This window comes from Pseudophryne corroboree, chromosome 7, assembly GCF_028390025.1.
Source record: "Pseudophryne corroboree isolate aPseCor3 chromosome 7, aPseCor3.hap2, whole genome shotgun sequence".
NCBI lineage: Eukaryota > Metazoa > Chordata > Amphibia > Anura > Myobatrachidae > Pseudophryne > Pseudophryne corroboree.
Window position 1 is genome coordinate 227,003,656 of NC_086450.1, and position 24,700 is coordinate 227,028,355.

Below are 24,700 nucleotides of genomic sequence, written 5' to 3' on the forward strand. Positions count from 1 at the left end.
CAGTCTCTCAGGGAGAAACCTTCCAGGGACGTTGGTCACAACAGGAAGCCTGCCTTCACATAAACGTTCTGGAGCTAAGAGCCATTTACAACGGCCTTCAACAAGTGGTACATCTTCTTCAAGACCGTCCCGTGCAGATCCAGGAGGACAATGCAACAGCGGTTGCATACATAAACAGGCAGGGCGGAACGAAAAGCCGAGCGGCAATGGCAGAGGCGACAAAAATCCTCCGCTGGGCAGAAAAACATCTACAAGCTCTGTCGGCAATATTCATTCCGGGAGTAGACAACTGGGAAGCAGACTTCCTCAGCAGACATGATCTCCATCCAGGAGAGTGGGGCCTCCACGAAGAAGTCTTCGCAGAGGTGACAAGTCTTTGGGGAGTTCCTGAAATAGACATGATGGCGTCTCGTCTCAACAAGAAGCTTCAGAGATACTGTTCCAAGTCGAGAGACCCACAAGCAGTAGCACTGGATGCACTGGTGACCCAGTGGGTGTTTCCGTCAGTGTATGTTTTCCCTCCTCTTCCGCTGATCCCAAAAGTACTCAGGATCATAAGAAATACAAGGGTTCGAGCAATCTTCTTTGCCCCAGACTGGCCAAGAAGGGATTGTTACCCAGATCTTCAGCAGTTACTCATAGGAGATCCTCGGCCTCTTCCTCCTCGGGAAGACCTGCTGCTACAGGGGCCGTGTGTGTACCAAGACTTACCGCGGCTATGTTTGACGGCATGGCTGTTGAGCGCCGTATCCTAGCCAGGAAGGGTATTCCTAAGGAGGTCATCCCCACCCTTATTCAGGCCAGAAAGGGAGTAACGTCAAAACATTACCACCATATTTGGAGTAAATATGTGTCTTGGTGTGAATCTAAGAAAGCTCCTACGGAAGAGTTTCACTTAGGACGTTTTCTCCATTTTTTGCAAGATGGTGTGGAGACGGGCCTACGATTGGGATCAATCAAGGTCCAGATTTCGGCCTTGTCAGTGTTCTTCCAAAAACAATTGGCCTCTCTTCCAGAGGTTCAGACCTTCGTGAAAGGGGTTCTGCACATCCAGCCTCCATTCGTGCCTCCAGTGGCACCATGGGACCTTAACATGGTACTGCAGTTCCTTCAATCGGATTGGTTTGAGCCTCTACAAAAGATAGAGTTGAAGTTTCTCATTTGGAAAGTGGTGATGCTTTTGGCATTGGCATCTGCAAGGCGGGTGTCGGAATTGGGGACCTTGTCTCACAAGAGCCCTTACCTGATTTTCCATGAAGATAGGGCAGAGTTGCGAACTCGCCAACATTTTCTTCCAAAGGTGGTTTCTGCTTTTCACATAAACCAACCTATTGTGGTGCCAGTAGTTACTGACACATTCACGAATTCAAAGTCTCTAGATGTGGTTAGAGCTTTGAAAATCTATGTTGCTAGATCAGCTCGTTTACGGAAAACAGAGGCTCTGTTTGTCCTGTATGATCACAGCAAGATTGGCTGTCCTGCTTCCAAGCAGACTATTGCACGTTGATTAGAAATACGATTCAGCAAGCTCATACTACGTCTGGATTGCCGTTACCGACGTCGGTAAAGGCCCACTCCACTAGGAAGGTGGGCTCATCCTGGGCAGCTGCCCGGAGGTCTCGGCATTACAACTTTGCCGAGCAGCTACTTGGTCAGGGTCAAACACATTTGCTAAGTTCTACAAGTTTGACACCTTGGCCGATGAGGACCTAAAGTTTGGTCAATCGGTGCTGCAGGGTCATCCGCACTCTCCCGCCCGTACTGGAGCTTTGGTATAGACCCCCATGGTCTTGATGTCGTCCCCAGCATCCTCTAGGACGCATGAGAAAATAGGATTTTGATAACCTACCGGTAAATCCTTTTCTCCTAGTCCGTAGAGGATCCCAGTGCGTACTTTACCTGCAGTTTAGTTATTACAGTTACACAAGTTGTGTTATCTTGGTTTCAGCATGTTGCTGCAATTAGTTCATGCCTGTTGGCGTGTGTTATGTTGAATGCCATGTGTGCGGCATGGTTGAGGGTGTGAGTTGGTAGATATCTCACCACTAGTTAAGAAATTCCTTTCCTCGAAATGTCAGTCAGTCTCCCTGGGCACAGTTCCTACAACTGAGGTCTGGAGGAGGGGCATAGAGGGAGGAGCCAGTTCACACCCAATGAAAAGTCTTTGGAGTGCCCATGTCTCCTGCGGATCCCGTCTATACTCCATGGTCTTGATGTCGTCCCCAGCATCCTCTACGGACTAGGAGAAAAGGATTTACTGGTAGGTTATCAAAATCCTATTATTATTATTATCGGTTATTTATCTTGCGCACACATATTCTGCAGCGCTCTACAGAGAATATTTGGCCATTCACATCAGTCCCTACCCCAGTGGAGCTTACATTCAATGGTGAAAATTTTTTAGGCAGGTGTGGAAAAAGTGCTGCAAGTAAGAATGCTTTCAAAAATAGAAGTGTTAATAGTTTATTTTTATTAATTAATAAGATGCAAAGTGAATGAACAGAAGAGACCTCTAAATTAAATCAATATTTGGCGTGACCACTCTTTGCCTTCAAAACACGCTCAGTATGACTTACCAATGGACAGGATGCCGACGGTCAGTATACCGACTGCGGCATCCCGTCCATCTGAATCCCACAGCCTCCCATTTGGGCCCCTAAACCTACGCTAACCCTCCTTTTGTGGGTACCTGACCGTAACCCTCCCCGCTTGGTGCCTAACCCTAACCCTCCCTCCCCCACTGCCTAAACGTAACCCTCCCCGCTTGGTGCCTAACCTTAACCTCCCCTTCTATGTGCCTGATCCTCCCTCCCCAGTCCCTAACCCCCTTCTGCTGCCTAAACCTAACCGCTGCCCCGCTGCAGGACGGCAGTGCGTCCTGCTTTCAGGACGATCGGGATGCCGACCTGTCTATACTGACCACCGGCATCCCGTTTGTGTCGGTATTTCAACTCCGGCATTGTGTCCTTCTTCGGGATCCCGGCGTTGGTCTATCGACCGTCGGGATCCCGTTCGTCGGGAAGCTAACTGCTTCCCTTCAAAACAGCATAAGTTCTTCTAGGTACACTGGCACACAGTTTTTGAAGAAACTCTGAACTCGGCACCGAGGTTGTTCCAAGCATCTTGGAGAACTAACCACATATCTTCTGTGGATGTAGACTTGCACAAATTCTTTTCTCTCTTTATGTAATCACAGACAGACTCGATGATGTTGAGATCCGGGCTCTGTGGGGGCCATATCATCACTTCCAGGACTCTTTGTTCTTCTTTACGCTGAAGATAGTTCTTAATGACATTGACTATATGTTTGGGCTCGTTGTCTTGCTGCAGAATACGTTTGGAGCTAATCAGACACCTCCCTGATGGTGTTGCATGATTGAAAAGTATCTGTCTGTATTTCTCAGCGTTGAAGACCATAGAAGCAGTGGTCGGCCAAGGAAACTTAGTGCACCACATAAGACACTTCACGTTTACTTCCCTTCGAACTCGGAAGATGTGCAGCAGTGCCATCAGCTCAGAACTGGCAGAAACCAGTGGGAGTCAGGTACTCCCATCTACTGTTCAGAGAAGTCTGGCCAGAAGTGGTATTCAAGGAAGAATTGCTGCCAAAAAGCCATACCTTCGACATGGAAAAAAGGCCAAGCGACTTAACTCTAAACGAAAACCGAAAAACCCGTGTGCAGAAAACTGGCGGCTGCTCTGGACTGATAAGTCAAAACTTTAAATATTTGGCAGAAGGCAGTTTGTTTGCTAAAGGGCTGGAGAGCGGTACAATAATAGGTGACTGCTGGCAACAGTGAGGCATTATGGAGGTTCCGTGCAAGTTTATAGCTGCATTTCAGTAAATGGAGTTGGGGATTTGGTCAGGATTAATGGAGTCCTCAATGCTGAGAAATACAGGCAGTTACATATCCATCATGCAGTACCATCAGAAAGGCATCTGATTGGCTTCAAATTTATTCTGCAGCAGGACAACAACCCCAAGCATACAGCCATTACATTACAGTGTAAAGAAGAGCAAGAAGTCCTGGAAGTTATGCTATGTCTCCCACAGGGCCCTGATCTCAACATCATCGAGTCTGCCTGGTATCACATGAAGAGACAAGGATTTGTTCAAGCCTACATCCACAGAAGATCTCTGGTTAGTTCTCCATGAAGTTTGTAACAACCTCACTGCAGAGTTACATCTATAACTGTGTGCAAGTGTACCTAGAAGATTTGATGCTATTTTGAAGACAAAGGGGTATATTCAATTGATGTCTGATCCTTTCCGACGGAAAGGATGCAACATCTGAGTATTAAATGAGCAGCAGCTGCTACATTGCCAATCCAGCTTTTATTAAAGTCGGATTGACATTGTCAGAAACGGGGCCAAAACCTGTCCGATTTGGCTTCCGCTTCCGACAAAACACGTGGATCCGAAGCTATTCTACCGATCCACGTGTTTTCTGACAAGTCTGAATTCCCGACTTGTCGGAAAATCTGAGGGGACATTGATCAGGTCGGAACGCCTTCCGACCTAAAAAAATCGGAAACTGCCTTATTTCCGACAAGAATTGAATACACCCCAAAGTAGATTGATTTGTCTGTTCATTCACTTTGCACTTTGCATTAATTGATAAAAATAAACTATTAATACTTCTATTTTTGAAAGTATTCTTACTTTGCAACGTCGGGGCTCTATGCCCATGTGTGCTACTCATTTACCATTCCAACACAGACATGGTTCAAGGATTACATTGTCTCCTCTTTCTGGTGTTCTACTTATATTTAACTTGCATTTGGTTAAAGCATATCTTAGGCACAGGAATACCATTGGTTGGTGGGCAAGAAGAGCCAAACATAACCCTATTTTCATAGTAAATGAATCTATTAAGATTTTATATGAAAGAATGATGTTATACTATGCATATTAATAAATCTGTGTGTATGTATATATATATATGTATGTGTGTATGCATGTGTACCCAGTATCTTATGCTAGGTACACACTTGAATGATACTACATCTCCAGTTCTTCTGGTCGTATGTATATCTGATATGTCTCTGAATGACATTGTTTAAAGACCTATGAAGGTTGGCCGTGCAGCACAGCCAATGCCAATATATCGTATCGGCACGTCTGGCTGTGTGTACGACTGACCCACGGGCCATCCCATATGCAATGACGTCACAGATGGGTGGGCAAATTCAAATGGCCAATACTAGTCAGAATGGTGTCCTAGTGTGCACCTAATGCCTGCTCAGTTGTGATGTCTGCCCAGGTCTATCCATCAGCCGATTGGTAAGTGTGTATGCTTGGCAAATCGTCTACTCTGTTGTCTGATCCATTGGTTGGTAGATCCGTGGGCATAGTCTGTACCCAGCATTAGGTTTTCTTAGCAAGAAGAGTCTTGGAGAATAGGACTATACTGTACCTAATGTATTATTCAGTCTATAGATGTCCTGTTGCTTTATTCTTTTTTTCCCCTCATCTTTACAGATTGCCCTGCCCTTACAATACTGCAACCCTTTTGGCTTCTTATGCAGTTCAATGTAAGTATTACTGCAAAAGTTACATACTTTATATTATATCTGTGTATCTGAACTTAAACTGTGAGTACCATAGATCTATTTAACAGCAATCTGTATAATGAAATATGTAAAACTACATACCCACATTTCTCAATTCAGGCTAATATGTTAACTACCATTTTTTTTTGGTGTGTAATCTTGTTTTTGTACCCCAATGGTGACTGTACATAAATATTACTGTTCTGTAATGTCATTAGATCACCTACTGTACTTTAATTCTGTCTGCTGCCTCGGTACAATTGCTGACAGTCTGCCACTATTCATTGATAACTCGGATAAGAATTTGCCAACGCTTCTCTGAAGTGTCTCTAGCGCACCATGTTTTTCAGATTTCCTGATTCGCCTAATCATTTACTAAAATCCTGAATACATTTCATATGTGGTAGATCTTGATGAGACGGGCACTGTTTTCTAGACTCTAATTATGCCTGTACTAAACATGCTCAGTTGCAGTATGTATTTAAATTCCATGTAGTATGAACATCTAATTAATAGCATCTTCTTCCCTGCAAGCTGAACTGGGAGACTACAGTCATTCGGAGCACTTGCCCGGTTATCTTTCTGACTACGTTTTTATCCCTAACCAACCTCTGGACTTTGAGAAGGAAATTGCTAAATTGCATCAGCAGCACAGGTGAGATATTGGGGCATGTTGCTGTCCATGTTCTGTACTTTCATTGGTCAGGAGACCACTTTGTATGTTATTAGGGGATACAGTCAAAATACCGACAGTTGGGATCCCAACAGTCAGAAGACTGACCGCAGTATCCCGACGGTCAGAATTCCTATGATCCCAGAGGTAAGTACCAAGGTTAGGGTTAGCCTGCGGGAGTGTTGGGAGGTTAAGGTTAGGCTGTGGGGAGGGAGGGTTAGACTGCCGGAGTGGTAGGTTAGTATTAGAGGTAGGGGAAGGAAGAAATAATTACACGCAAGCTGCCTGGGATTTTGGCCCTCAGTATCCCGCTGTCGATCTTCTGACTGTCTGGAATCCGAATGCCGGGATTTCGTACACAACCCGCTATTGGGATAGACATTCCATTCCATGGATAAAACATGTAAATACTCTGCTCTCAAATAGCTTTTTAATTATAAATAATTAACTTTTCCCCTCTGCTTTTACAGTTTTGCCGTAGGGTTATTGGTCTCTATTTATTACTGTTTGTTCACTGTTGTAAAGCAGTATGTAATATTTTGGTGATTATATAAATACATTTTAGTAATAAAAATGGTATTGCACTGAAAATACCAAGTGTTCAGACTTTCCGTTTCTATGATCCAAGAGTGATCTCCTATATAATAGCCCAGATCTGTGACTTTGTGATTCATTTGCTAACGCTGGGCGGAGTCACAACAGTGGGCGGAGTTAGTCAAATGAGTCACAGATCTGGCCAAATCTATAGGAGACTAGGAGCAGAAACAGATAGTATGGGCATGGCACAGGCAGGGGTGCATACCTCCCAGCTTTCTGCAGGAGCTTTCTTCAGACAGAAGGAGGGACACACACTCGGCGAAAAGGGGGCGTGGCTTCACGGGAGGGCCCTGTTTTCGTCAATGAGGGGGCATGCCCAGCGCTCTGTGAGCTGCTGGCATGCCCCCAGGGGCTGATTATGAGTCCGGGGGGAAGCAGGGCACTTGAGATAGAGGAGCCCTATCTCATTGCTGTGCCTGCTGTGGGTTGGGGGCGTGGCCTAATCGCGGACGCGAGGCCACGCCCCCTTACGCAAATTCCGTTGTTGTTTTTTTTATGGAATTTTGGCCCCTCAGCTAGGGGTAAATCCAGAGGAGGTGGTCGCTCCCCTCTACACACCCGCACAGGCAGAAGAAAGCAGGGAGACTGCTGCCTCCCTGCAACACCACAGACCTGCCAATACGCAGCAGCGTGTGCTGACAGTAGCACAATGCTGCCGTTGTTGCTGGCAGGACGGGGGGTGGGGGGGCTTCTGAGCTGGGACAGAGCTACTCGAGCCGGGGGGCCCCCTAAAACTGTGGGGCCAACGGTACGTACCCCCAGCGAGTACAGGAGCTTTCCAACTGACCCCCGTCACCGCGGGACACTGCGACCCGCGGGTGGGACAGCGGGACAGACCCAAAAAAATGGGACTGTCCCGCGAAAATCGGGACATTTGGGAGGTATGCGGGTGTGTGAGGGGGTATGCCGTACAGACAGACGAGCACCGGCTCACTGTGTGCTTGACCCCCCCCCCTCTCTGGCGCAGAGGAGCGTCACTTTCTGGCACACTCCACGCTTCTTAGCTGCAGTTTTGTGGGGCACCTGCCGCTGTGCAGGTTCCGTACTGCCTCTGTTATCTCCAGCCCCGGCAACCCCACCGCTAGCTGCAGCGCTGCCACCCACAGTGAGGTGCGCCCAGCTCCTTCACACACTTTAGCCGGCTGGTAACGCTGCAGAAGTCCGAGCTGCTTGCAGGCTCCGACCCCCTCCTCCCTCCTCCCTCCAGCCGCAGCATCTCCTGGGGGCTAACCAGTCACTCCCAGTCTCCCCTTACCACAGTGCCCGGCAGCTGCGCGAGGCCTGCGGTGTGTGACTGAGGAGGGGGGGAGGGATGCGGACGGGCAGAGGAAGCAGGACTCCAGCCTAAGAGAGTCAGCCATGCCAAGTCTCCACCAGCAGCAGATCCCAACAGGTTGGAGTGGAACAGCAGCAGCCAGCAGCAGTGACTCCGGTAAGACACATCTGTCTGTCACCACTGTTTTGTCCCTAATACCAATCTCTCCCGTGCCCTGTGTTCTGTCATGTCCCTGTCACCCCTGGCCTTGCCCTGCCACCCTTATCCTGGCCCTTTCACCCTTATCCTGGCCCTGTCACCCTTATCCTGGCCCTTTCACCCTTATGCTGGCCCTTTCACCCTTATGCTGGCCCTGTCACCCTTATGCTGGCCCTGTCACCCTTATGCTGGCCATGTTACCCTTATGCTGGCCCTGTTACCCCTATCCTGGCCCTGTTACCCCTGTGCTTGCCCTGTCAACCCTATACTGGCCCTGTTACCCCTGTCCTGTTCCTGCCACCCCTACCCTGGCCTGTCACCCCATCCTGTCCCTGTCATTTCTGTCCTGGCCCCGTCGCCCCTGTCCTGGCCCCGTCGCCCCTGTCCTGGCCCCGTCACCCCTTTTCTGACCCTGTCACCCCTGTCCTGGCCCCGTCAACCCTGTTCTGACCCTGTTACTGCATACCCTCCAACTACCTTTTTGGCAGGTACAATACCCGCAGCGCCTCCAGACCTCTCCCCAATGCACCACACCTCCGCACCTTCCCCTCCACCCCTCCCCCACACGCTGTGCCTCCAGACCCCCTACACCACCCGCGGCTCCCACTCCTCCGCCCCTTCACCACCCACAGCACCTCCAGGCCCCCTCCACCATCCACCCCCTTTATATGTCTCCCCCCACACCTGCCCCCCTCCACCCGCAGCATCTGCAGACACCCTCCTCCATCCGCGGTCCCCCCCTCACCCACCCCTCCCCCACCAATGGCACCACCGCACCTGCCCCTCCACCACCAGCAGCACCTCCGGATCTCCTTCCCTATGCGCCGCACCACCCGTACCTGCCCCTCCCCTACCCATGGCGCCTGCGGACCCCTACCCCACCCCCGGCACTCCCGCCCCTTCCCATCCCACAGCACCTCCGGAACCCTTCACCCATCCACAACATCCCCACACCTGCCCCTCTCCCACCCATGGCACCCCTGCCCCTCCCCCACCTGCAGTGCCTCCGGGCCCCTCCCCAATCTGCATCCCCCACTCCTCTGCCCCTCCCCCACCGGCAGCACCTCCCGACTCTTCCCCATCCGGGCCCCACCCCCACTTCTGCCCCCCCTCCACCTGCAGCATCTACAGACACCATCCGCAGTCCCCCCCGCACCCGCTACATTCTGTACATCGTGCCCTGCAGGTGCTGTTCACGCCGTCGCAAGGGGCTGCGCCTCCTTCACCATCGCACGCCCTTTCATTGTGCAATATTTAACCACTAACAAAGGAATGCAGGTAATACTTTATATAATACAAATATTGAACCCCAGAAAGGCATGCAAGGGTTAAGGGGGCGTAGCCCCTTGCGACGGTGTGAAGAGCGCCCGTAGGGCGCGATGAAGCACCTAGTAAAGAAATAAATGTCATGTTTTCTAGGATAATTCCACTTTAATCTAAGTTGTTTAGGTGTTATGTATTCTCACCGGTATCATTCATTGGCATATGTGTTGTTAAAGTATCAGTTCTATTGGTGCTTTCATACATAATAATTTGCTTATTACGTCTTCTCTATTAAATGAAACATACTGTATATAGTATAGTCTCAATCCTTTTTGTACATTCATTATAAGGTCTATTAACCAACTACTGATTTGATCTCCTGTCTCACTTTTTATGTGTTTCCTTTTATTTCTTAACGATTAATGATTAATATAATTGTATTACTTTATTATATTGGCAATTTCTTTAATCTCTTACACTGGGTATTTGCCCCTTTAGCGTTCTATGATACAGTTGTGTAGCACTTTATTAAACTTACCTGGTAATGTTTTCATCTTTCCCAAAAATGGTATATATTCTACATGACATCATGTTTCTGATGGACAGCATTTCCCACTGCCCTTTACTGATAATACATACTGTGCTTGCCCCCTGACAATAATAGCATATACCTTGCAGTAATTGAGCCCATCTTCACCATTTCACTCTGTAATGTCCTGGCATCAGTGGCACACAACATAGGGTAGTAATGTTGGGGGATTACCTGCTAGCCTTTCACCGCCTATACCAGTGAGATGGCAGCGCTTATCACAGTGACTGCTCTTTCAGAAGAGGAGAAAATGGAAGTTATAATTGCATTTCCTTGCAAACCTTGTAGCCCATTGGTTGCTTGTTTTGGCTTATAGACTATGATTCCCAAACCGTGTGCCAGGACACGTGTTACGTTATTAGGATGCATGTGTCACAAGAGCATTTAGTCGAACGTGGAAAACAATATCTCTGTTGTAATCGAAACAAATTTCTTTTCACTCATTTTTGGTTTCTTATAAAAACGTGATTCTGGTTTTATTTAATGCAATATTTTAAAATGTGTCATAACATATTGTGACCCCTGTAATTCTGATGGTGGATTTTGTATTTTATCTTTCAGGGGTCTGTCTCCAGCAGAGTCTGAGTTCAGCTATCTCAGCACTGCTCGCACCTTAGACCTGTATGGAGTGGAGCTACACTATGCACGGGTTAGTGAATTTCTTATGCTGTGGCTTTCTAATTGCACAATGCAGTGACAACATTTGTTATGTGTCTCACTGAGCATATGTACTAAAGGAAATGTGTTCCCAGACTGATGTAAAGATTGTCAGAACATTGCTGTGAGTGAAATAAATCATGTTTTGCATGCACATCTGCCTTGTAAAAGGTGCTTTGCAATGTAGCATTGCTGCCCACCAGTTAGTCATGAGGCTGCTCAACAGAGCCAATTTTTCTTTGTGGCTTTTACTTTCCTGAATTCCTGGAAATGTGATTTCAGGGAGCAGTTACTGTGGCCCCTATTAGAGGGGAGGAAGAAGTTAATGAAAACCAGCACTTTTCCAGTGCTTTGCTTAATGTAATTTAGGTAAAGGTGCTTTGATATAGTAAGACGTTATTTATGTATGCTATTTATGTACCCGCACACACTGTGATTTGTCTATATCAAATGTCCATTCTGGATCTTTTCCCAGTCCAGATCCTGGCTATAAGACGCCCAATTAGTGTTGTCCATTGTCCTGCGTTGGCCATTTGTCGTTGTTCCCTCTCTCTCTCTTTCTCCCCCCTCCTTATGCCTTCTCTGTATCTCCCCATTTACACCCATTACCTATCTCCCTCTCTCTCTTTACCCATTTTCCCCCATCTTTCTCATTCCCCAGTCTCACTCCCTCCCCCCCTCTCTCTCTCTCTCTCTCTCTCTCTCTCTCTCTCTCTCTCTCTCTCTCTCTCTCTCTCTCTCTCTCTCTCTGTCTCCTTTGCCGCCCCTATTCTCTACCACCACCCCATCCAGGGTTTTTTCAACCATTTCTCTTACGTCCTAGGAAATACTGGGAATCCATTCAGTACCATGGGGTATAGATGGGTCCACTTGGCTCCTCCCTCTATGCCCCTCCTACCAGACTCAGTTTAGAAAATGTGCCCGAAGGAGCAGGTCACATCTCTGGAAGTTCCTGAAGAGTTTTCTTCATTTATTTTTAAAGTTTGTTATTATCAGGCAGGACTGGATGGGACCAGCCTACCTGTTTCGTGGGACTTAGGGGATGAACAGCCCAACCCCACTAAGGGTTAATGGTCCCGTTCACGCTGACAAGATGCTAGCTCCTGAGGGAGCTATTCGCAAGACCCACCATGGCAAGCGTACATTTCCGCAGCACGCCGCCACCCCTAACAGAGCCAGAAGACAGAAGAGTAGGGAGTACTAAGCCGGCGTCCTAGGTAGCGGGTCGCCGGCCATCATGGCGGCATGAGGGTACGGAGACGCATGGCTTCAACACGAGGCAGAATGAGTCTCCAGACTTAGTACACTGTAGTGTACACAGTACCCAGACTGGCAATACAGGCTTAAAAGGGGGATAACTCCATTTTATGCACTCAGACACATAAAGCCAGTATAAAGAAGAGCGGGAAGAATGCGCGCCATTGAAGGGGCGGGGCTTCACTATGAGCGGATCCAGCAGCTCTCAGGCGCCATCTTACTCTACTGCAGCTACATAGATGCTGACTACTGGGACGCGTAACTCCTCCGGAGCCTCCAGATTGGGGGTCATAGCAGGGGGGAGCTTTATTCTAGTGTACTAAGTCCCTAATCTAGGTACTTAGTCTGCGACCCGGCTAAGCTTAACTTTAGCGATAAGGGTGCTGTGTACTGGTTCTATCCTCTCTCTGTGTCTCTGTGAAAGGGTTCTTTGTGGGTTAATTGTGCATTTAACCTTTTCCTGTGTGTGTGTGCTGTCACTGCTGCAGTATGTCAGGCAAAGAGTGTGTTTCATGTAAGGCACAGTGTTCCTCTTCTCCAGGGGAGAGAGATAAAGGCTGCGTCCAGGGAGCAGTTGTTCGAGAATATTGGTCTCACGACCAGATAAGTCCTGGATCATGGGTGGATTCTGAACCAACCAAAATCTCACCTAGCACCAATGCAGAAGCTTAATTTCCTGGTAATGTTACTTGACAGAGTCTCAGAGAGTGTTCCTTCCTTGGAAAAGGCAATGGTGATCCAGTCGATGGTTCGGGCTGTCTTGAAGCCGTCCTGAATCTCAGTACATCTGTGCATCTGCCTTCTGGAGAAAATGGTTTTCTTACGAAGCAATTCAGTATGGAAGGTTTCATGCGAGGACCTTCCAGCTGGATCTGTTGGACAAATGGTCCGGATCGCATCTTCACATGCATCAGAGGATTCATCTGTCGCCAAAAGCGAGGATCTCCCTCCTGTGGTGGCTACAAACTTCTCACCTAGTGGAGGGTCGAAGGTTTGGTATCAGAATTGGATTCTTCTGACCACAGGTGCATTCACCCAGGGGGTGCAGTTTCAAGGAAGAGGGTCAAGTCAGGAAAGCAAAGAGAGAGAATTACCCAAAGGCAATTGACTCCTGCGCTAGGTAGTTCAGACCTCAAGAGTGTGGAAATACAAAGCAATAAAACATACAGTGCTAAGATGGTCAGAAATGAGATGAGATGATCAGTATAATACACATTTAATAAAACACTTAAGATCAAAATTCAGCAGTCTCAATAAGAGGTAAATAGGTATGGTAAATTAAAAACTAGCAAAATTTAATAAAAAAGCGTCTAAAAGTACATTTAGTGCTGCTCCTGATCGGAAATGTGGATGAAAAAACTGAATAGTTCCAAAGACCTGTTACGATATTAATAGTCCCGTGTCCTCCTTAGACCTCAACATTCAATGGATACGTATGTTTATAGTTACCACAGGCGAATTCAAGGCATTCGGCGTCACGCAAATAGCAGTCCCTTGGTAAACGCAACACAATAGAATGAGGTCTCTCCCAGAAAAGCGGTCTGGGTGAAGTGGTGTCGGGGGCTTGGACCAGGTCTCTTCAGTTTCCGTTGTAATGAGTCCGTAGGAGCAAGGATGGGTAACAGATATCACCAACGCGTTTCGTTGCGTTAACGCAATTGTTTCAAGGTGCTTGTAGTGCTGCTGGTAAGGGTTTATATACCATAAACAATATGGCTGCTCATTTGCATATGTGATTACTCATGACCATCTCATCTCATAATGTCACCAAATAACAACAGACAAAAACATCAATAATGTTCCTTCCAATATTCCCAGTCATATATATATACAGGTTGAGTATCCCTTATCCAAAATGCTTGGGACCAGAGGTATTTTGGATATGGGATTTTTCCGTATTTTGGAATAATTGCATACCATAATGAGATATCATGGTGATGGGACCTAAGTCTAAGCACAGAATGCATTTATGTGTCATATACACCTTATACACACAGCCTGAAGTCAATTTTAGCCAATATTTTTTATAAATTTGTGCATTAAACAAAGTGTGTGTACATTCACACAATTCATTTATGCTTCATATACACCTTATACACACAGTCTGAAGGTCATTTAATACAATATTTTTAATAACTTTGTGTATTAAACAAAGTTTGTGTACATTGAGCCATCAAAAAACAAAGGTTTCACTATCTCACTCTCACTCAAAAAAGTCCGTATTTCGGAATATTCCGTATTTCGGAATATTTGGATATGGGATACTCAACCTGTGTGTATATATATATATATATATATATATATATATATAAAATCCATACTAATATTCCAAATATTCATCAGAATAGTATTATCCCTTGCGGTCACATGACCACTAATTTCCAAGTTAATTTGTATCGGCTTGAAAACCTGGAATGGTATCTACCTATTATTGCCTTAACAGACAGTAGTGGCAGTGGTGTATTTCGAATCACATGTTCAAAGTGGCTTATGGCTTGATACCTCCGCCTCCTCACTAATGCGGATGTGATCCGCCAAAACAGATGAATAGCATCCAGGGTGTACTTCCGCTCCGTCACTCTGCCGCACTTAAGTGCGCACAGGAAGTGACGCGGGGTGAGGCGCACATCAGTGTCGAGGAGGGCAGTGCGTGACCTTATACGTCACTTCCTTCTGCCCTCTCTCTATGGTAACCGCTCCAATGTCGTTGGCATCAGATAGAATAATAAGTGGGCCTCTCTAGATCCGCTCTGTATGCCATCTGTACGTCAAATGGCCAACCAAATTGCCAACAAGAATAACCCGTTCACAGAACGATAGTATCATCTATTTTTACAATGTTTACATAAACATAATAACAGCCATAGTATAAAATTCATATATAGAGTAAACAATATAAATGTACTGATTCATAATTATTTTTATTCTTATTCAAAAATGTATATATATATCGTAATACATGAATATACTACATCAAAGAATACCAAGACCTAAGATCAGAAAAGCTATATTACACATAATTTTCATTATTATGCACATTCTTATTTCATTAATGCTTCGTAACCAGACACAAATGAGATAATATATGTAAATATATGTAAAAGAGGGGGTGGAGCATCACCGAACTGAATTGAGTTCAACAGCTTCATTCAAACCTAATATATAGTATTCAATTTGAACATCCTATCAAAGTCGAAAAATATTGCAGTACACACATCACGTACAAACTACACACAGATGGCCTCAGCGCGTGTACTTGTTCTGACGTGCGTGCACATATCCGCAATTTGCGTATGGTCGCTCCCGCGGTCCTGCGTGGTATGGGTATGTACGGTAGAGTTTGTGAACGCATGGAAAGCTATCAAAACACATTACATATTTAATCCAAATAGTGCACAGTGTAAACATAGTCTCCCTGCACCACATCAGTAAGTTACAGCAGTTTAAATGGTAACAGAACAAAGGGATTCACCTTTACAGGATAGGAGGGGACAGAACAAGGTTATAAGGTGGTGTTTGGTATCCAGCCTTAGAGTATTGTAAGGGTAATATTCCGGTGTTGGTTTGAAGAAGATCGCATGTTCCTGCGAATAGTTATGTGCAGGAGCAGAATATAGATATAAACTGTATTTACTGTACATTATGTATGCGGTGGGAATCCAGAGGAGACCACCCACAAGAGCAGTTGGAACAGACATCGCCCACCTATTCAAACCGACCTATGACCTCTCCTGTACTGTAAATGACCATCCCTGTGTCCAATGGACAAAGAGATTACAGTATCCATTGTGTTAGGTTTTGGAAGAATTGTATAAAGAGAGCCTGCTGCAGGCCTGGTCAGACACAAGACTCACAAAGTTATCTATCTAGATGACGGAGGACCAGACTGGGTAGCGCAGCGAAATCCAAACAAGTATGTAACATTGACTGTAGCCATTATTCTGGTGTATTGTATTGTATATATTGTAACCCCCTTTCAGTAATAATATGCTGTGGTGTCGGAACCCAGCAGTTTAATTACAATCTGGTGTCGTGTCTTCCTTTCCCTGCTAAGGTTTAAAGTGTATTATTATCGCATTGCATAGCTGTTAAGGGTTTGCGGTGTATCTCTGGTTGTGTACGCGCTGTGTGTACTTTGTAGCGTCAGCGCGGCGTTTGTGCGCAAAGTCCGTACACAGTACGGGACTCTTTTCACTAACAGCGTAAAGAGTACGTAGAGTGTGTATTAAGTATAGCGGCCGCAGCGGCTCCATGGTAAAGTGTATTTGAAGTGTTAAGGTATAGCTTTTCATTCCTGTATATAAATCAGCATTCTCAATCCAATAAAGTTCTTGTCTGCATAGAATTTTGTAACGATCCCCCCCCCCTCTTTTAGTGACCATAGTGTGTTCAATGGCTATCAAATGGAGAGAACTGGGATCGCTCACATGGAAGTCACTAAAGTGTCTTGAAATACAGTGAATATGTAATTTGTTTACAATATTCCGACGATGGTCCATGAAGCGTACTTTAATGCTTCTTGTTGTACGACCCACATATCTCTGGTTACATCCACAAACCAAGAGATAAATTCCATAAGTCGTATCACAGTTCATAAAACTGGTTCATACTGGAGTTCATACTCCTCTTTCCCATCTCTAACAGGGAGATGTGTGGTTTTCCTGTATATATGTTTACAAGTGGTGCATGTAGTGCCCCCACATCGATAGAAACCTTGTGGTCTTTGGGGTAACCACATTTCGTGTGGAATCCCTTTCTCCTCTTGTGGCACTACTTTCTTAATTAAATTATGGGCAAGAATAGTTTTAAGAAATTTACTTTTTTATATATAAATTTTGGTCTATCTGGTATATGGCCCCGAAGTAGATTATCTTGATTTAAAATCCTAAAGTTTTTACAGACAATTTTCTTTATCTCCATACTTTTGTTATTATACATGGATATGAAGGCTAACTCCTCTTGTTTAGCATCGGTATCTTTATTTTTATTATTATTATTTCGTTTTCCCAGACTTCAGTAGGCTATCCCTACTTATTTCGGAGACCTCTTTCATAGCTTTTTCTAAAGATAATTGAGGATAACCCCTATCACTGAATGCTTCCATCATGGATCCAGCTTGTTCCATGAATTTAGTGTTTTCCATACAGTTGCATCTTAAACGCGGGAACTGTCCCCTCAGAATGTTGTTCTTCCAAGGGGGGTAATGGGCACTTCGGTAGTGCAGGTAGGAATTGGTGGCAACCTCCTTATTATAGTTGGAGGTGTGTATTTTTCCATCTCTGGCCTCTAGAGTTATATCCAGGAAATGAATTGTGGTAGGGTGAAAGGAGTGCGTGAATTGAAGGTTAAAGTGATTGGAATTCAAACAAGAAACAAAGTGTTGTGCTGATGACAGATCCCCATCCCAAATAATAAACAGATCATCAATGTAACGGCCTTGGAGGACCAGGTTCACACCGAACCTGCCACCCCACACATGGGTGTTCTCAAATAGGCCCATGTATAGATTGGCATAGTTCAGCGCAAACCTGGTCCCCATGGCCGTACCCATCACCTGCAGATAAAAAGTGTCCATAAACAAAAAATAGCTGTGTTTAAAAATATAGGAAATGGCATCCAGCAGAAATACCCTGTGTCTCTCTGAAAGATCGCCATCAGCCCTAAGTCTAGTTGCTATTGCATCGAGACCTAGGTCATGTGGGATGTTCGTATAGAGACTTTGTACGTCTAGTGTCATAAAGGCATATGTCTCTTTCCAGACAAAATCCTGTACTAATTGGAGACAATGAGTGGTATCTTTGATATATGATTTTAAGGAAGAGACACGGGGCTGGAGAAAAGAATCCACAAAAAGGACAGATTGGAGGACAAAGAACCTATACCGGAGATAATGGGACGCCCAGGTGGTGAACTCTAAGTGACTTGTGTATTTTCGAGAGGTGATAATAAATCGGAATAGTGGGGTGCTTAATGAACAAAAAATTTAATTCCTCCCTGGATATAACTCCATCGGCCAATGCATCATCCAACAGATGTTGTAATTCTATCAAATAGATTGGTGTCGGATCGAATTCCAATCTTTTATAGAATTCGGTATTGCGCAATTGTCTATTCGCCTCCATGATATAATTCTCCCTACCCTGCACCACTAGGCCAACCCCTTTGTCTGCCTCCCTGAAAATCAAAGAGGTATCTTTTGTAAGATTCCGTAGGACTTTTCGTTCCCATTTATTTAAGTTGGTTTTGACTTTTCTGTTTGTTGACATGCCTTGCTGGCACAGATTTCTAAAATCATCCAACCTGGTCTTATAAAAGCATTCCACCATATTGCTCTTGTAGGTAAGGGGATAGAACTCAGATTTGCGTCTAAAGATATTTCTCCTTATATCAAACAGTTTACTTTTATCTCTTCTTCAGAATCAGGCCATTCAAGTTCAGTCGGACAATGGGCGTAATTAAGACCTGATCGCTGCTGTGCGTTTTCGCGCCGCAGCCGTTCAAGTCTGAACTGCGCTTACCCCGGCGCCGGTGAGTTGCGGCGCATGCCAGACAGCAAATGGCCGTCCCAGCCTTGCGATCGCCTCTGCCTGATTGACAGGCAGAGGCGGTCGTTGGGCGGGTGGGGGTGGGCCGGCGGCATTTGCCCGCCGTTTTAGGGGCATGGTCCAGGCAATGCAGGCGTGCGCCGACTGTGCGGGGGGCGAGCAGCGGAGGCTGCGTGACATCACACTCAGCCGCTGTGAACGGTGCAGCGACTAGTAGCTTCCTGCCAGAGCGCAGGAGCTGCGCTGGTACGGAGCTTCTCTTCAAGTACAAAAGCATCGCCGCTGTGCGATGCTTTTGTACTTGTGCGGCGGGGTAGGGTCTGACATGCGGGGTGGACTAGTCCTGTGCTTGGCGTCCCCCCGCCTGTTAGGGAAGCTGATCGTAGATGTGCTAAATTTAGCACATCTACGATTAGGTCTGAATTAGGCCAAATGTGACAACGGTGACAATCGACAGGGCAGAACAAAAAGCAGAGCCGCAATGTCAGAGGTGTCAAGGATTCTCCTCTGTGTGGAAAAACACGCCATGGCGTTGTCGGTGATCTTCATTTCGGTAGTAGACAACTGGAAGCAGATTTCCTCAGCAGACACGACCTGCATACGGGGGAATGGGGCCTCCACCCGGAGATGTTCCAGTGGCTAACACGTCGATGGAGGTACCCAGAGATCGTCATGATGGCCTCTCTGCTCAACAAGATGCTCAAACGGTATTGTTCCAGGTCGAGGGACCCACAAGCTGTAGCGGTCAACGCCCTGACAGCTCCGTGGGTATACCAGCTGGTGTACTTGTTTCCTTCTCTTCCACTGATCCCAAGAATTCTCAAAAGAATAAAAAGGGAAAGAGTTCAAGCATTTCTCATTCCTCCGGACTGGCCGCGAAGGGCCTGGTATGCGGATCTTCTCAAGATGCTAATCGGAGATCCGTGGCCTCTGCCTCTTTGCGAGGATCTTTTGCAACAGGGCCCGTTTGTCTATCAAGACTTACCACAGCTGCGTTTGACGGCATGGAAGTTGAACGGCTGATTCTAACTAGGAGAGGGATTCCTGACAAGGTCATCCCGACTATGATCCAAGCCAGGAAGGGGTAACGTCAAAGCATTACCATCCTATCTGGGAAAAATATGTCTCTTTGTGTGAGCGCAGACATTATTCCACAGTGGAATTTCATCTGGGATGTTTCCTGCTTTTTCTGCAGTTGGGAGTTGACGTGGGCCTACGCCTAGGCTCCATAAAAGTTCAGATTTCGTCCTTGTCTGTTTTCTTTCAGAAACACTTGGCTTCTCTCCCCGAGGTCCAGACGTTCTTGAAAGGTGTTCTTCACATCCAACCTCCTTTTGTGCCTCCCATGGCACCTTAGGATCTCAATTTGGTTCTGACGTTCCTCCAATCGGACTGGTTTGAACCGTTACAGGAGGTAGACGTAAAGTATCTTACGTGGAAGACCGTCACGCTGTTTGCCTTGGCTGTGGCAAGGCACGTGTTGGAGCTGGGAGCGTTGTCTCACAAGAGCCCCTACTTGATTTTCCATGAGGACAGAGCTGAACTCAGGACTCGTCAGCAATTCCTTCCTAAGGTGGTGTCGGCGTTTCACATCAACCAGCCAATTGTGGTCCCGGTTGTTACTGACACCTCTGCCCTTCAAAGCCCTTGGACGTTGTAAGGGCTTTGAAGATATATGTCTAGCGAACTGCTCGTCACAGGAAATCGCTGTTCGTTCTATATGATGCCAACAAAATTGGGTGTCCTGCTTCAAAGCAGTCAATTGCTCGCTGGATCAGGCTCACTATCCAGCATGCTTATTCCATGGCAGGCTTGCCGATTCCAAAATCTGTACAGGCCCACTCTACTAGGTCGGTGGGTTCCTCTTGGGCAGCTGCCTGGGGCGTTACAGCTCTGCCGAGCAGCTGCTTGGTCGGGTTCGAACATGTTTTACAAGTTCGATACCTTGGCCTCTGAGGACCTTAGGTTTGGTCAGTCAGTTCTGCAGGAACCTCAGCACTCTTCCACCCGGTTTGGGAGCTTTGGTACTTCCCCATGGTACTAAATGGATTCCCAGTATCCCATAGGACGTAAGAGAAAATAGGATTTTAATGACCTACCGGTAAATCCTTTTCTCGTAGTCCATAGGGGATACTGGGTGCCCACCCGGTGCTTTGTTCTTCCTGCACGGTTACTTGTTGAACTACTGTTGTTTGGTTCAGCTGTTGCTGTTCCGGTTTTTAAGTTGGGTTAGCATGGCTTTCCTCTTGTTCTGGTTGTGCTGGTTCGAAATCTCACCACTTTCTTTATCTATGTGCTTCTCTCAAAGTATGTCCTTCTCCTCGGGCACAGTTTCCTAGACTGAGTCTGGTAGGAGGGGCAGGGTGGGAGGAGCCAGCACACGTTATCAAACTTCTATAGTGCCCATGGCTCCAAGTGGACCCGTCTATACCCCATGGTACTAAATGGATTCTCAGTATCCCCTACGGACTACGAGTAAAGGATTTACCGGTAGGTAATTAAAATCCTATTTTTTCTTTTTTCACTCCCTTCTAATTTAATGTGGACAGTGCAATTATCATTTTGGAAGCTATAACGATGTATCAATATCGAAGACTCAAAGATGCGTGCAGGAGGCTGTGCCCTGTAAAACAGCCAGTGAAATCGGTGAGTTAAGTTGGCAGGGGAATATGACCTGGCAGGCATCCAGTGAGAGCTGGGAGGGGCGGGTCTGTATCATAGCAGGTAGTTAGTGAGAGCTATGAGGCGAGGTGGCATGAGGCTTGGCCTATAAAGACACTAGGTCCGTTATATAATAGATCTGCTGCTTTTGTTTATTTTATACTTCTGGTTACTTTATACAGTACTTTGTGCTGTCTGTGCGTGTGAAACAGTTACTTGTGCTTTTTATATTATTTGCTGTGAGTGGCTCTTATCATTTTGAAATCTTCCACCTTAATCTTTCCAGAAATGACACTGCAGGAAAATCCTGATTTATCCCTGTAGTTCCACCTGGCTAGAATTTTGTATTTAATGTGAGTTTTTTTTTTAATCATACTTCTGTCAAATAGCAGAGTGTTTATAAAGCAAATGATAGCCATCTGTGTGCTGAAACCCTTGTACAATATGTTTATGTACCAGATACACATACATGGATGATGGATCAGTCCTGTTGCATTCACTTGACATTACATATTAATGATCCAGACAGGTTACTTCTTCCAACTGAAAGACCCCTATGGGACCTACACTCTTTACTGGATTAAACTGTACTGTAAGCATTTACTGGTCAGTCTTTGGCCCTGTGTTAGATGTTGTTTTTCAGTCTTGTTTAACTGATCAGAGCTGATCCTGTTGCTGTTGTCCTTTTTTTCTTCTTCTTAAATAGGGAATGTTTTATTGTTTTTTAAAAAATAAACAAAAAGAGAGCACACAGTTAAAGAAAGCAGACAAAGTGATTGTGCCTGTTACAATCGCATAATATACCGACGTGTAACAGAGTTGACATCACCAAATGCATGTTACTATGAAATCTACAAAAGACCTGATTAGCTGTAATCAGATAAAATGTAACAGCTAAAAAAATGAATAGATTTGAGTCTCGGGAGTACAGCAGCACCCTGAACTCCAAAAGGTATTATCACTGACCTGGTTTGAGGAGGTTGTGGACTCGGGGTTTCTTCCGATGACCGGGAAGTGGAACCGCAACTGGGCCGCAGCAGAGATGGCCGGATGTAAGTCTTCCTCATGCAGGATCTGATCGGCGGACAGGAGGCACGTGCGTACGCTGAAGGTCTCCTGAAAGAGAGAACTTGACAGGTGCTGGTAAATCACGGAGGTGCTTGGAGGCACGGAGGTGCTTGGAGGCACGGAGGTGCTTGGAGGCACGGAGGTGCTTGGAGGCACGAATGTGCTGGAGGCACGGAGGTGCTTGGAGGCACGGAGGTGCTTGGAGGCACGGAGGTGCTTGGAGGCACGGAGATCACAGGTACAGTTGAGCGATGATACTCAGGCGCCGGAGCACTGCCCGGCGTCTGAATTTAAACTTCCCGCCAGGGCCTAATTGGAGGACGGGCCGATGACGTCACCCGCAGCTCCCGAGGACGTCGGACGTGGAGGCCTGCTAGACGGAGCGCCGGACGCCGGGACCCGCCAGCGAGGACGGCCGCACGGAGACCCAGCGCGCCCGGAGAGGTAAGTATGAAGACCGCGGCGCCGTGACAGTACCCCCTCCACTAGGAGTGGCCCCTGGACACTTTCCCGGCTTCGTAGGATGTCTAGCATGGAAGATCCGGACTAGTCGAGGAGCCGAGACCTCAGAAGCCTTTATCCAACTTCTCTCCTCAGGACCATATCCTTTCCATTCCACCAGATATTGCAGATTCTTGTGAAGGTAACGCGAGTCTAGAATATTTTTGATCTCGAAGTCTGTTCCTGTTTCAGTCTCCACTGAGGTGGGGCTAGAGGTCTTTGAATGGAAACGATTAAGGACGAGAGGACGAAGAAGAGAAACATGGAAGGCGTTCGGTATACGTAGGTGCGAAGGTAAACCCAGCTTGCAGACCACAGGATTCAGGACTTGTAGCACAGGGTAAGGACCGATGAATCTTGGAGCAAACTTCATGGTGGGCACCTTCAACCGGAGATTACGTGTGGACAGCCATACCCTGTCGCCAACCTTGTATTGTGGAGCGGCTCGCCGTTTCTTATCCGCAAAGAACTTGTACCGGACTGAAACCTTCTTAAGATTAGCATGAACCTTACTCCAAATTTGTCTGAAGTGTAGTAGAGTGGACGTTACGGCTGGAACCTCTTCCATCGGAAGGCTTAGTAATTCTGGAACTCTTGGATGGAACCAATAGTTGATGAAAAATGGAGATTCACCAGTGGAAGAATGAAACGAATGATTATGGGCAAACTCTGCCCAAGGTAACAACTCCACCCAGTTGTCCTGTGAAGGGGAGAGATAAAGACGGAGGAAAGTCTCTAGATCTTGATTGACTCGTTCCGTTTGTCCATTCGTTTGGGGATGATAAGCGGAGGAAAACGTAAGTTTAATCTGTAGAGTCGAACAGAGGGCTTTCCAAAACCTTGCGGTGAACTGTACCCCACGATCAGAGACTATTTCCTGTGGCAACCCATGCAACCGAAAATGTTCTTGGATGAACAGTAGAGCTAGTTTCGGGGCTGTTGGTAGACCAGTCAAAGGAACGAAGTGTGCCATCTTCGAAAAACGGTCGACGATTACCCAAACGGTGTTGCAACCCTTGGAATGGGGCAAGTCAGTGATGAAGTCCATGGAAATATGAGTCCAGGGTTTCATAGGAATGGACAGAGGACGAAGCAACCCAGCAGGAGGTAAACGGGGAGATTTATGCTGTGTACACTGGGGACAGGAATTAACGTAATCCTGTACATCCTTCCTTATGGAGTCCCACCAGTAAGATCTTTGCAGAAACTTGTACATCTTCTGGGCGCCGGGATGACCGGAGAATTTGGAGATATGGGCCCACTGAAGTATCCTCGACCGGAATTTGACCGGTACGGACATTCTTCCAGGAAGAGGATCTGGAGTAGTCGAGGCAGCAGAGACAGAAATTGGATTTAGAATTAAACTCCGTTCAAAGGAATCCTCATCATCTGTGGGAGTTTGTGAACGGGACAGTGCATCCGCTTTGGTATTGAAAGTCCCGGCTCGGTATTTGATAATGAAAGAAAATCGAGTGAAGAAAAGTGCCCATCTAGCTTGGCGAGGATTCAAGCACTGTGCGGTTTTGATATACAACAAATTTTTGTGATCAGTGTAAATGGTAGTCACATGTTTGGCCCCCTCTAAGAGATATCTCCACTCTTCCAAGGCAGATTTAATCGCCAAGAGTTCCTGGTCTCCAATAGTGTAATTCCGTTCAGCTGGAGAGAATTTACGGGAGTGAAAGCCGCACGGATGTAATTTCTTATCTGAGGCATACTGAGAGAGAACGGCCCCAACTCCGACCGAGGATGCGTCGACTTCTAGGAAGAAAGGTTCCTCGAAATTTGGTTGTTGGAGTACTGAAGCGGACATAAAAGCTGATTTCAAGTGGGAAAAGGCCTCTATGGCTTCGGGAGGCCAC

At 46.5% G+C, this 24,700-nt stretch overlaps 1 protein-coding gene across 1 annotated transcript in view; it reads left to right on the forward strand.

The window, feature by feature from the left end:
* Positions 1–24,700, forward strand: part of PTPN4 (protein tyrosine phosphatase non-receptor type 4) — a 444,417-nt gene that overhangs the window by 174,783 nt on the left and 244,934 nt on the right. The window contains exons 7-9 of the mRNA XM_063933984.1: positions 5,483–5,535; positions 6,088–6,208; positions 10,711–10,798. Of these exons, the coding sequence (XP_063790054.1) occupies positions 5,483–5,535; positions 6,088–6,208; positions 10,711–10,798 (262 nt within the window). The remainder of the gene's footprint in view (positions 1–5,482; positions 5,536–6,087; positions 6,209–10,710; positions 10,799–24,700) is intronic.